The sequence below is a fragment of the Nicotiana tabacum genome, chromosome 5 (assembly GCF_000715075.1).
Source record: "Nicotiana tabacum cultivar K326 chromosome 5, ASM71507v2, whole genome shotgun sequence".
In the NCBI taxonomy this organism is placed as follows: domain Eukaryota; kingdom Viridiplantae; phylum Streptophyta; class Magnoliopsida; order Solanales; family Solanaceae; genus Nicotiana; species Nicotiana tabacum.
In genome coordinates this window covers 84,483,326-84,497,911 of record NC_134084.1, presented here as the reverse complement: position 1 = coordinate 84,497,911, position 14,586 = coordinate 84,483,326, and the positions used below count along the sequence as shown (strand labels likewise).

At 38.6% G+C, this 14,586-nt stretch overlaps 1 protein-coding gene across 1 annotated transcript; it reads left to right on the top strand.

Annotated features, from left to right (window-relative positions):
- The first annotated feature begins 9,838 nt into the window (after nt 1-9,838).
- On the top strand, nt 9,839-10,808 carry LOC142180839 (uncharacterized). The gene is made up of 2 exons (XM_075252933.1): nt 9,839-10,087; nt 10,170-10,808. The coding sequence occupies exons 1-2, from the start codon at nt 9,839-9,841 to the stop codon at nt 10,806-10,808; spliced, it is 888 nt and encodes a 295-aa protein (XP_075109034.1).
- The last annotated feature ends 3,778 nt before the right edge of the window (nt 10,809-14,586 follow it).

Below are 14,586 nucleotides of genomic sequence, written 5' to 3'. Positions count from 1 at the left end.
AAGAACATTGCTACCCTCAAGCTGGATGAACTGATTGGAAATGTCACTGCCTATGAACTGGTTGGAAATGTCACTGCCTATGAACTGAGAAGTCAAACCATGAAAATGGATGCGCCCAAGAAGGAAAGAAGTTTGTCTCTCAGAATAGCTGAAGATGCAAATCTGGAGGATGATGAAATGACTATGATCACAAGAGATTTCAAAAAGTGCCTAATAAGAGAAAAAGGTTCTTCAAGATGTACAACCTTCAACAAACCAAGGGCTCCTGAGAAACAGACCAACGAGGGTTGCTACAAATGTGGTAAGACTGATCACATGATCAAGAACTGTCCTCAATGGGAAATTGAATGGAAGAAGGAAAGGGCTGAACGAAGAAACAGGAAGAAGGAAAATGTTCAACCCAAAAGGAACAAAGGATCAACAAAGGCTATGGTTGCAGCTTGGGGAGAAACATCAGATGAGGACTCAGAAGATGAAGCTGGAGATGAACAAGCACTTATGGCCATCGGAGAATCAGATGATGAACAAGAGGTAAGTGTCATTCATCTCAAAAACAAGATTAAATTCCTGTCTAAAGAAAGGTTGTCTGAGCTATTGCAAGACTTCATTGATGAGTCTGAGATAATTAACAATGAGAAGGAAGATCTGTCTAGGGAGTGTGTGATCTTAAAATCCAAGTGCAAAAATCTAGAATCTTGGGCTAATGAGAGTGATAGTAAAAATGCTGAGTTGAAGAACCAGGTTCTTGAACTTGACACTAGTGTCTTAGAACTTAGGTCTGAGAACTTAAAACTAAGACTAGGAACAGGTAAGAAGAAAGCTGATCACACACATCTCACCCTAGAAGAAAACTTAGGAAAAATGAAGGATGAGTTGTACAAGAAGGATGAGCAGATTTGAGACTCTCCAGCTGAGCTGGGCACCGGGGCCCTGGATGCGCTAGCGATTGGCACATAGGGGAATGGTTGCTCGGGTTTCTCGGCCTGGTATCCTGTACCTCGCATTCATGATATCTACATTCAGCTGTGCCCCGGAGACACGGTCGAAGCACGCCCGTCCAGTGTGCTTCTTTCACGACATGCTATAGTCCTGGGTGTCTTCCAGTGGTCTTCTAGCCTTAGAAGAAGTCGTGTCTGCCCAACTTGCAAATGGAATAAGGATTCTGATGCACTTTCCTGGCTACAAGAACATCACAGTAGCAACAAAAGAGGACCTAGCTATGGGACTCAAGCATCTAAGTGGGACCCTAAAAGCAAGTACCTCACTCTTCCTGAGAACAAAATTTGCACACATTGTGGCAAGACTGGCCATTAAAAAAATGAATATAATGCAAAAGAAAAGGCCAGTCAAAAGAACAAAGCTTTTGTTCAAGAGAAAAATAGGCTGCCTGGGTGGATAAAAGGAATTTGATTTACCCTTTTGCCTATAGGAAGGGACCCAAACTTGTTTGGTTTCCTAAGACTAACCCTTGATTTCATTTTGCAGGTCCAAGTGAAGGGAAGCAGCCAAATATGGTACATGGATAGTGGCTGCTCAAAACATATGACTGGAAGTAAGAACTAATTCCTTTCACTTGAGGACTTAAAAGGAGGTAATGTCTTCTTTGGAAATGGGAAAAAAGGTGAGATTATTGGGGTTGGAAAGGTAGGTAAGACAGACTCACACTCCATTAAGAATGTCTACTTAATAGATGGCTTGAAATATAGCCTAATCAGTATGTCACAACTGTGTGACAGAGGTAACCTTGTAGCATTCACCTCTAGCAAATGCTTTGTGATTAACCTTACCACTGACAAGATTGTTTTGCAGGAAAAAAAAGTTAACAATATTTACGTTGTAGATTTGTCTACTCTTTCAGAAAATGAACTCACTTGCTTAAGTGTGTTGGCTAATGATCCCCTCCTATGGCACAAAAGACTTGGTCATACTAGTCTGAATCAACTCAACAAATTAGTCTCTAAGGATTTAGTGATAGGGCTACCTAACATAAAGTTCAAGGAAGACAAAGTTTGTGAGGCCTGTGCAAGGGGGAAGAAGGTAAGATCATCCTTTAAAAGAAAGAAAATAGTAAGCACAACCAAGACGTTGGAACTGGTTCATATAGATCTCTGTGGTCCAATGAGAACATTGAGCAGAGGTGGTAAGAAATATGTGATGGTAGTTATTGATGAGTATTCTAGATTTACCTGGGCACTATTCTTAACATCTAAATATGAAGTATTTGACATGTTTACTTGTTTTGTTAGAAAGACTCAGAAACAACTAGGTAATCAACTTGTATCCATTAGGTTTGATCATAGAACTGAATTTGAAAATGCTAAGTTTGTTGAATTTTGTGATGAGCATGGTATAGATCATAACTTCTCTGCCCCTAGGACTCCTCAACAAAATGGAGTAGTTGAAAGAAAGAACAGGACTCTTGAAGACATGGCTAGGACTATGCTTCTTTCTAGTAAACTACCTCACAGCTTCTTGGCAGAGGTTGTAAACACTGCATGTTATATTATCAATAGATACATGACTAGACCTCTTGTAGAGAAGACTCCCTATGAGTTACTTAAAGGGAGAAAACCAAATATATCCCATCTTAGGGCATTTGGATGTAAGTGATTTGTGCACAATAATGGAAAGGACTCCGTAGGTAAGTTTGATCCTAGAAGTGATGAGGGAGTATTCTTGGGATATTCTTCACATAGCAAAGCATATAAAGTGTTCAATAAAAGAACTTTGTGTGTAGAAGAAAGTGTGCATATAGTGTCTGCTGAAACTAACATTCTTTCGAAGAAACTGGAACATGAAGTTGAAGCCATTGGGCTGGTAAAGGATTTGACTGAAGTCTCAGTACAAGTTAAAGTGGCACAAAAATAAGGAACAAGTGATGGAATAGGTTTGTCCATCCAGGGCAACCTTACCGGGGGAACTGATCAAAGAGGAATTGAAACCAATCCCCTAAAGGAACTTGTTCATGACCCTGCTCCTCAGCAAAAGAACATGGGAGAAACATCTGGCAGAAATCAGTTGGTTGTGAAACCTCACAAGTATCAAAGTTCTCATCCTATTGAGAACATAATTACTGATCCAACCTCTGGAGTCAAAACTAGATCACAATGAAAGAATCTATGTACATTTAATGCTTTCTTATATCTTATTAAACCTAAAAATGCTTTTGAGGCTTTTCAGGATGCAGATTGGGTGAATGCAATGCAAGATGAACTCAATTAGTTCGAGAGAAGTCAAGTTTGGCATCTAGTTCCAAGACCCAAGGATAGATCAGTTATTGGCACAAAATGGGTCTTCAGAAACAAACTTGATGAAGATGGAACAGTTACAAGAAACAAGGCAAGACTGGTGGTCCAAGGTTACAGCCAAGAGGAGGGTAGAGATAATGATGAGACTTTTGCTCCAATTGCAAGACTAGAGGCAATAAGACTCTCCATAGCCTTTGCAGCACACATGCAATTCACTCTTCATCAGATGGATGTCAAAAGTGCCTTCCTGAATGGCTACCTAAAATAAGAAGTGTTTGTGAAACAACCTCCAGGGTTTGAGACCAAGGAATATCCTTAGCATGTGTACAAAATAGACAAGGTTCTCTATGGACTCAAGCAGGCTCCTAGAGCATGGTATGAACGACTGCCCAAATTCCTGCTTGAACATGGCTACAAAAGAGGTAAAATTGACAGTACTCTATTCTTGAGGGAAAAAGGTAAGGATCTTCTTGTGGTACAAATATATGTTAATGACATAATCTTTGGGGCCACCACTGATAAACTAAGTTAGGATTTTGCCAAATTAATGGGGAGTAAGTTTGAAACGAGTATGATGGGTGAGCTTAACTTTTTCTTAGGCTTACAGATTAAACAAAGCCCAAATGGAACCATGATCCATCTGCAGAAATATGCAAAGGAGCTGATCAAAAAGTTTAAAATGGATGAATAAAAGGAAATAGAAACCCCCATTGCAACTGCCACTAAATTAGACATAGATGAACCTGGTTCATCAGTTGATAAGAAGTTGTACAAGGGTATGATTGGCTCACTCTTGTATCTTACTGCCAGCAGACCTGACATAGTTTTTAGTGTAGGGCTTTGTTCTCGCTTTTAGGCTAATCCAAAAGAGTCTCACTTGACCACTGTCAAGAGGATACTGAGATATTTGAAAGGTACTACTGACTTGTGCCTTTGGTATCCTAAAGGTAGTAACTTCAATCTAGTAGGATATGCTGATGCTGATTACACAGGTTTCCTTGTGGATAGGAAAAGCACCTCAGGTATGACTCACTTTCTTGGTTCATGTCTTATATCATGGGCCACTAAAAAGCAAAATTCAGTGGCCTTATCCACTGTTGAGGCTAAATATGTTGTTGATGCCTCTTGTTGTGCTCAATTGTTATGGATCAAACAGCAGCTAGTAGATTTTGGCATTAAAGTTGGTTGCATTCCTATATTCTGTGATAACACTAGTGCTATAAGTATGACAAATAACCATGTTCATCATAAGAGGACTAAGAACATAGATGTTAGACACCACTTCTTAAGAGATAACTATGAGAAAGGATTGATATATATAGACTTCTATGCTACTGATAAACAAATTGCTGACATCTTCACTAAAGCACTAAGTAGAGAAAACTTTGAGAGGAATAAGTTGGAATTAGGGATGATTAAGATCACCTAATAGGTCTAGCTCAGAATGCACAATGAAAAAAAAAATTGGAAAAATGAAAAACAAATTGGCTTGGAACTCTTAACTTGTGTAAATATGTAGATTAATTCTTACTCAGCTTCATACTTTAATTAGTATACTCCTATGACATGTGTTAATATGACTCACTGATCTCTTACAAAAAAAATTCTATTATGGTAATTTGAGGCATGCTCAAGAGAATTCTAAATAAAGAACCTGGTTCATCAGTATGGGTTCATCTGAAAGCTAAGGTATGTTTTCTATACTCTGCATAATTAGAAAGATAAATATTTAATTCATGAGCAGAAGTCCTATAATTGTTCAATTCCTAGAAAATTCTATCAGTTAGCTTTGAACCAGTTCCGTCTGCCTAGAACTCTAAATCGAAAAATTGCCTAAAATCTAGGGAAGATAAACTGATCATTCAAAACCTGGAATTTCAGGTTGATTAGACCTCTAATTGACCACTGCTAAATGTTGTCGTTACCTATTAAATGTGTATTTCTCTTTAAATACACATCATTTCTTCTACCATCTCCATAATTCCAAACCGTCAAAATTTCTTCTTCACTTTCACTTGCCCCCTTCTCCAATATTCTAATTCACAAATTTTCTCAAGAAACCAACGATCATGACCAACCCACAAGACAATTCTGGAACTCCTCCACCACCCACTCCATCAAATTCATCCACACCTCCTCCACCCAGTACATCTCCAAAACCCAGACTGAGAAAGGTGAAAATGCTTGCTTGAACGATAGTAGCATATGTGGCTCTGAGGAAGAAATTAAATGAGAAGTTGAAGGCAAGCCAGGCCCAAATATCTCGTAATTTGATCGAAAAGGTTGCATATTGGATAAGGAGAGAAAGACTCCTTACATGAAGAGAACACATTTTAGGATAAAGATAGTGTTAGAGTTTGAGATCATCATGAAATCTTCTATAATAGAAGAGTAGCAATTGAATCCCACTTAAACTCTGATTACTAACCTATTAAACGTCAGTGTTGTTCTCTTTTACAGGTAATGCACATAAGCATAAGTTAAACTAAAATTGAGAGCAAAAGAGCAAGGCGATTTTGCAAGAAATTTATGTGTGATTTGAGTGTGCAATCCTGAAGCTACTTGAACGAGATAGAAGAACCAGTTCCATTCTAGTTCTATTGTAGTAGGTGATTTAACATTGTATCTTTCAGATTTCACAGAAGCAATTTTATTAGGTATCTAGAGTGTTCAAGTTAGAGTTAACTTGAAGTTGTCGCAATAGTTGAAGCTGTGTACCACAATGGGATTAGAGTTAATCCTTAGGTTTACAAAGAGTTTTTGTAAATGTTGTTTTGGCTCAGTGATTTTAGTGGAAGTTTGGGAAAATCCTACTGAGTAGTAGGTCATGGTTTTTTTCACCTTTTGATCCAAGTATTTTTCACGTAAAAATCTCTGTGTTCTTCCATAGTTAAGTTAGTGGGAACACCGAGAAGGACCAGGTCCTTCCATAGTTAAGTTAAGCGAAAATTGGTTACCACACAAATCACCCCCCCTCTTATGTGGTATTGCCACTTAAAACATCACATGTCATCCAACTTTTCAGATCCTATTGTCATGTCTCTTCACTTCAAATCATTCCATCTCCCTATGAAACATTGCATTTATCCACGACCAACCGCCATTTTAGAACTGATCCTTATCTCTCTCTCTCTCTCTCTCTCTATCTCTCTCTCTCTCTCTCTCTCTCTTCATAATCGTCCTCTCTTAATAAAAACCCTTGTTTGTTCTCCACAAACCATAAATCCTCCATTAGAATTTCCCAAAAGCATCTTCACACCATTTTTTTCCAATGGCTGAGAAAAACTCCGACCTCCCTGCCTCAGTTGTACCTACTACTGATAAACCTATGGAGATTTATGTCCCTACTGAGCCTTCTTTACCCACTCTTACCCTTTCTGCTAAAATCACACCTCACCCAGATTCCCTGTCTCTCACTATTTCAGAACCCCCTAAAATTGTTGATCCATCCTCTCCATCTTCTGAGGTTCCCACTAGTCAAAAACCAAGTGGAGAACAAGGTCAAAACCATGAGGTCACAGAGGGTTACTCCATTGTTGCTACCGATTCCGTGGTGGCAGTAGTGCCAATTGAGGAAGAGAATGTTGTAACCGTCTTTGTAGTGTCTGCTGATGGTGTACTGCATGAGATCATCTCTCATAAAATGAGGTACAAGGTATGGTGGACGAAGGGTACATTATAACTGTTGAAGGCGATGCACTAGCAGATACTACTAGGCCCTTACATGATGAACCTGATCCCTCTCCGGAGGACCCAGGTCAGGGCTCTCATTCCTAGGACAGTTCTGCTCCTACATTAGATGTTGTTCCTTTGGAAATACAGGCACCTGAGATGAGGTCCAGTGATGAGGAGGATTTAGACAACCTAGCTCTTGATGCGTTCATAGTAAAGGGAAGGGTAGTGTCCACCCCTGAGTCTTCCACCAAGCGACCCACTACCTGGTTGCAAGCTAAAGTGGCCTACGACTCTGCCCTTCAAAAGAGCAAAAAGGGTAGTAAGAAGCAAAAGAGGAAGCTGGTGAAAGATGGTGTGTCCGTAAGTGATAGGGCGATCCATGTGGTAGAGATGGAAGAGGAAACACTGGATGAACCTAGTTCACTTGTGAGATGGTCTCAAAAAAAGAAGTAGCCTGCTTTAGTAGAGAAGGTTTCAACCTCTAGCTCTAAGTTGAAAGATGTTGTGAGTGAGTTCTCAATGTCTGACGAGGATGTGTTAGTCAAATCCAAAGGAAAGGAGAAATCCAGTGGTGGGAAATTTGGCAAACGAAAGTCTGAAATTATTAAGGAACCTGGTTCTCTGAAGAGGATAAGGTGTGAAGTCAGCCTTGTCTCAGAACGCTTGAGGCACCAAAAAGTCCTTTTGGGTCGTATTTTTCACCCAGCAATCTCGGAGATGGCCGGTATGCGATAAATTCTTGAAATGGTCGAGTTTCAACGATGGGTGCATCTATTCCAAATAGATGCATCTAAGGCATATGAGGATGAGGTACAAAGCTTCTTTGCTAGCCTCTTTCCCGTTGAGACAGACCACATCTGTGCTTTGGTGAATGAAGTAGATATCGTGTTCGATGTAAAGTTGCTTGGAGAGATTCTTAAAGTTCCTATAACTGGTGTGTCTAGTGTAAAGGATGTGTGTTAGTTTAACTTCAGAAATGCCGTGGTAAAATATAATGCAAACCAGAAGGGGGACCAGATCCATAAGAGTGCGTTACTCCCTGTCTATCAGCTGTTATTTGAATTGGTAAACAAAGTTCTATTGCCTCGAGCTGAGAAGAGGTCAGTGACTTCTAAGTCTGACCTGTTCTTGATGGAGCAGCTAGATAGCTTTACTCTTGTGAGTCTGCCTACTATTATGATTGAACATATGCAAAAGGTTGCCACCTTCAAAGATGGTAATCATGGCCTTCCCTACAGGTCCTTGCTTACGCGAGTGTTTAAATTCTTTTAAGTGCCACTGGGGCCAGGCAAGGAGGGGACTAAGAATCAGACCTTCTCACAGACAACTTTGGAATAATGCGAGTGCTTAGAAAATAATGGGGGGAGGGTAGGAAGCACATCAACCGTCTCACAACTTATTAATGCTCAGAACAGTGCAACTGAGGAAATTCGTCGGTTGAAGGCCAGGAATGCTATCCTGGAAGGTCAGCAAGCCCAAGGGGTTCCAGCGTCAAATGACGAAGTAGTTCATTTGACAAAGGAGAATGCTGATCTCAGGGCACAAGTACAGAACCTGAAGGCAGAACAACTCAATGAGCAAAAGTCGGTCAATGCCCGAATAGACCTTGTTCTCCAAACACTTACTGCAGCTTCCAAGCCCTTTACTCCTAGTGCTCCCTAAGTACCCCTTCAGTGACCAGTTTTGGGAAATGTTTTTTTTTTAGTTTTTTTTGTTTAGCAGATATTTTTTTATGTAGTTAGGATGAAACAGTGCTGCTCCAGTCTTAACATTCCAATATTGCCTTTGTTAGATCTAATTTTAATGATGCAAATAATATATCTGTGTAGAAAATCATGGATAATCAGTTAGAGATTGAAGATATCAATCAGGAAGCTTAATGAAAGAAATCAATCATCAAAGATCACGAAATCAATAGACATCTACGATGGAAAGAATCAAGCAAGCCTAAACTTAAGGCATCAATCATCACATTAACGTCGAAGATCCTGAACTCTTGGATTGGAGAAATCATTGATAAAGGATCATATGGAAACATATGGATTGACGGAATATGGACGCGATTAAAGGAAGACGAAATCACAGAAGATACAGAAGGAATAAATCATAGCTAAACTCAAGGAATCAGATAAATTAAGATCTTACTAAATATTCATCAAGAGTCTAAATATAGAAGATCAAGATTCCGAGTTCAATAGAGTCGTTGAAGAACAACTTTATTCTTGGAAAGAATCAATCTCTTTTCAAGGATCAAATCTCTTGGGTTGGCAAATCTCTCCAGAATTCAAGCGTCTCTCTCAAAGTAATTAAACCTGTAATCACACCTTAGCTAGATAAACTTTGATGAACCAAACACCCTCTCTTTGTTCTACTACAAACAAATATTTTAGCTCTTTAAATACCTGTTGTGTAACAAGTTAGAGAAGAAAGAGAGAACAACACTGGTGAGGCATTGTATCCAAAGAGACGAGTGATATAGGAACTGAAGTATCATGTCATTTCCATTGTACTCAAGAAACGCATTAACTAAAGAGAACTCCCTTGCAACCCAAGGGGACTAGACGAGGATTCACATTGAATCCGAACCAGTATAAAAATTCCGGTGTCTTTAATTCCTGCACTTACTTTTTGCATCTTATATTCTGTTATTACAACTGTTAGTTTATTGCATCTAGTCGACTAATTGAAAAACCAGTCAACTAACAAAGATTAAATTTAAAAATATACATTTCACCCCCTCTCCTTGTACTTTCAATTGGTATCAGAGCAAGGCTCAAATTTTTCTTTTGCTTAACACCTTGTGAGAAACGATCATGGCAAATCAAGTTATCATAGGAGCTCTCTTCCAGGAAGGAACTTCACAAGTTAGACCACCATACTTTAATGGACAACATTTATCTCACTGAAAAGTGTGTATGGAGATCTATGCCAAGGCATACAATGTTAAAGTTTGGAGAGTTATCAAAAAGGGGAACTATCACTTGCTAGCTGCTACTCCACCACTTGTCGATCCTGAATATATAGATTCATATACAAAAGAGCAAATGGAAGTGATACAAGTTAACAATAAAGCGAGAAACCTGTTTTACAATGCTATAAGTGGTGAAGAATATGAGAAAATCTCTAGTCCTGACACAACCAAAGAAATGTGGGACAAGCTTGAGGTTACTTACGAAGGAACCAGCAGAGTAAATGAAACACATATCAACATGTTGGTTCATGATTACGAACTCTTTTCAATGAAAGAAGTCTATTGAAAAGATGTTTGCCAGATTCAGCAAAATAATTAGTGATCTAAAAGCGTTTGGCAAGCCATATACGAGTGGAGATCAAGTCAGAAAAATTCTCAGAAGCCTACCAACCACTTGGCAGACCAAAGTAGTCACACTTGAATCTCAAGATCTAAATAAGTTATCCTATGATGAACTACGAGGAGAACTCATAGCCTCTGAAAAGACACATCTCAAGAAGACTAGTCAAGAAGAAAAAAGGAAAACAGTCGCTTTCAAAGCCTCAACTGAAATAGCTGAAAATGAAATCGATGGTGATCCTGAAGCTCTACATGAAGAGATTGCTATGCTATCAAGAAACATGGATGGCTTAATGAGAAGATTCATAAATACGAGGAATGGAAGAATTCGACCTAGGCGATCCAGGCAATACAACAAACAAGAAAAGAATGATGGAAAATGCTACGTGTGTGGAAGATTTGGACACATTCAAGTTGATTGCCCAGGTCTAAAAAGAAAAATTTCCAGAGGCTTTAACAAGAACAAATATTTTGGAAGTTGGAGCGATGAGGACAGTTCAGAACACGAAGAGATAACAAATCTTTGCTTCATGACCATTCTAGAAAACGAGATGAACAAATCCTCAGGATGCTAGATGGATGAGGACACCTCAGATGACGAATGCCAAGATGACAATGAGAACTGTTTCATGGCACGAGGTGAAACAATTGAGAAACACCACAGAATAAGCCGCAAAGGAAAATGGTACTTAGATAGTGTTTGTTCCAGTCACATGCCAGGTGATAAAAACCAATTCTAAGAAGTTACAAAAATTATTAGAGGAAGAGTTAAGTTTGGGGATGACTCAAAAGGAAAGATAATTGGCACTAGAACAATTCCCTTCAATAACAATTGTCATATTACTGAAGTTTATCTCGTTGATGGACTCAACTACAACCTCCTGAGCATAATCCAACTATGTGACTCAGGATATGAGGTAAATTTCAAGAATATAGGCCGTGCTATTGAGGACGAGACAGGTAAAACAATCCTCCCAGGAAAAAGGTATGAAAATATTTATATCCTTGATGGTTTTGAAAAGATAGATGGTCATATTTGCTTAACTTCTATGTCCGATGATCCATGGTTATGGCATAAGAAACATGGTCATGCAAGCATGCATTTGATAGAAAAACTGTCCAAACATGAGTTAGTTATTGGTCTACCCAAACTAAATTTTTCTAGAACTCATATCTATGATGCATGTCAAATGGGTAAGCAGACCAGAAACTCTTTCAAAAATAAAGATATTGTATCTACTTCTAAACCTTTGCAATTGCTTCATATGGACTTATTTAGGCCTACTAGAACTTCTAGTATAGGAGGAAAAAGATATGATTTTGTTATTGTTGATGATTATTCACGTTTCACTTGGATAATTTTCTTATCTCATAAAGATGAAGCATTAAGAAATTTCGAAATTTTCTGCAAAAAGGTTGAAAGAGAAAAGGGATATCTGATTTCGACAATTCAGAGTGATCATGGAGGAGAATTTGAAAGTATAGCATTTGAAGACTTCTGTAATGATTAGAGATACACTCATAATTTCTATGCACCACGATCACCACAACAAAATGGGGTTGTTGAGAGGAAAAACATAGCCCTCCAAGACATGGCAAGAACCATGTTACTAGATCACTCACTACCAAATCACTTTTGGGCAGAAGGTGTAAGTACAACATGTTACATTCTCAACTGATGTCTCATAAGGCCCATTCTGAAGAAGACTCCTTATGAACTATGGAAAGGTAAACGCCCTAATATCAGTTGGTTTTATCCCTTCGAAAGCAAGTGTTTTATTCATAATAACGGTAAGGACAACATTGGAAAATTTGATGCAAGAAGTGATGAAGGTATTTTTCTGGGCTATTCATTAAACAGTAGATCTTTTAGAGTCTATAATAAACGCACATTATGTGTGAAAGAATCTGTACATGTTATATTCGATGAAAATAACCCCCTTGGTCGAGAAAGGAATTACTGCAGGTAATAAAGAACAAGCTAAGGAAACTCAAGAGACAAGCAAATCTCAAGAGTCAACTGATAAATCTGCTACGATAAAGTCAACTAATAAAATCACCAACAGTGTACCAGATCATCCGATCGAGTCGACTACTAATGTAGTGCGTCTAAATGAATGGAGAAGCAGACCTGAATATCCTCAAAAATTCATCATAGGGGATCCAAATGAAGGTATGAAAACCAGAGTAGCTCTCAAAAAGAAAGCAAATTTAGCATTAATCTCTCAGGTTGAACCAAAGAATATAGAGGAAGCCCTAAAAGATTCAAGTTGGGTACGAGCAATACAAGAAGAGCTACATCAGTTTGGTAAAAATCAAGTGTGGAAACTGATACCCAAACCTGAAAATGTCTCTGTAATCGGAACAAAGTGGGTCTTCAAAAATAAATTGAATGAGGATGGAAAGGTCGTAAGACAATAAAGCCAGATTAGTTGCTAAGGGATATTCACAGCAGGAAGGAGTTGACTATGATGAAACTTTCACTCCAGTAGTTCGCTTGGAGTCGATAAGAATCCTTCTGGCATATGATCATTTAAGGGATTTAGGTTGTCTCAGATGGACGTCAAAAGTGCCTTTTTGAATGGATTTATTGAGGAAGAGGTATACGTGAAACAACCGTCTGGATTTGTAGATTCAAATTTTCCCTACCATGTATATAAGCTCACTAAGGCACTATATGGACTAAAGCAAGCTCCACGTGCATGGTATGATAGACTTAGTTCCTTTTTATTGGTCATGGCTTCACAGGAGGTAAAGTAGACACTACCTTGTTTATTAAAAGATCATCGGAAGGTAATCTCATTATTCAGATTTATGTTGATGATTTGGTAGTGCTAACCCTCTTATGTGCAAGGAATTTTCAAATCTTATGCAAAGTGAATTTGAAATAAGCATGATGGGAGAGCTAACATTCTTCCTTGGACTTCAAATTCAACAATCTGAAGAAGGAACCTTTATATGTCAGACCAAATACACAAAGGAACTGATTCAAAAATTTGGCATGAGCGATGCAAAATCCATTGGCACACCAATGAGTCCTTCAACACGTCTAGACAAAGATGAACAAGGAATCCCTGTTGATGAAACTAAGTATCGTGGAATGATTGGATTATTATTGTATCTGACTGCAAGTCGATCAGATATTATGTTCAGTGCATGTAAATGTGTCAGGTTTCAGTCAGCTCCTAAGAAATCTCATCTGACTATTGTAAAGAAAATCATTCGATATCTCATCGGGACTATCTCCCATGGACTATGGTAAACTCTTTTAAATTAGAAGGATTTTCAGATGCTGACCTTGCAGGTGATAAGGAAGATAGAAAGAGCACAAGTGGTACATGTCAATTACTTGGAAAGGCATTGATATCCTGGAACAGTAAAGAACAAGTATCAGTTGCATTATCTAGCACTGAGGCTGAATGCATTGCTATTGGACAATGTTGTGCACAATTACTGTGGATGTCCCATCAACTAGGTGACTATGAACTTTCCTTTAAACCTATGCAAATTTTTTGTGATAATTCAAGTGCTATTTGTCTTTCAAAAAATCCTGTGCACCATTCTAGAGAAAAGCATATAGATATCAAGCATCATTTTATTAGAGATCATGTTCTTAAGAGAGACATAGAAATATCTTTTGTTGGAACAACTGATCAGTTAGCAGATATTTTTACTAAACCATTATTAGAGGATAGATTTTGTGTTTTAAGAAAATTACTTGGCATTACTTTCTTGAATAATAACCTATAGAACCTATGTGTAATACGGTTACTTTTGTAGGTTTAATAATTGTCCTTTACTCTTGCATTAATTACGCCTCCATTTTCCCTCTCTTTTTCTCTTCTTTCACTGTAGTTCCGTCGTTCAAAGTTGGAAAACCAATCATCACATCTATTCGAGTGACGACTTTTCCTTTTCTATACTCAACCATCAGAAGGTTCTCTTCTTAAGGCGGAGATCTCTTTTCTATCACTCTCATTCTTATCATCTAGAAAACCCTTCTCCGAAGCTCTGCTCAAACCACTTTCCTTCAATGGCAAAACAACCCAAGAACCCATCTGCTTCCACCAGAAAAAGTACCCACTCCAAAGTAAAACCCCTTCTATGCCCCTAGAACAAGTAGACCTAGGGTCCGACCACTTTGAGGGTTTCGCTTCTTTGCAGGGAGACATGTCTGATCATTCTCAAATCTTAGCAGAAAAAGCCCTAGGAGAACGACCTATGGAAGACCCCCCTGTTTCCTCGACTCCAAAGAAATCCAAGATAGATCTTTCTGGCTCTCTAGAATCTGACCTGAATTTCTGGGATTCTCCAAACAGGGATCTCTTCATTTCCTTAAAAGACAAGCCCATT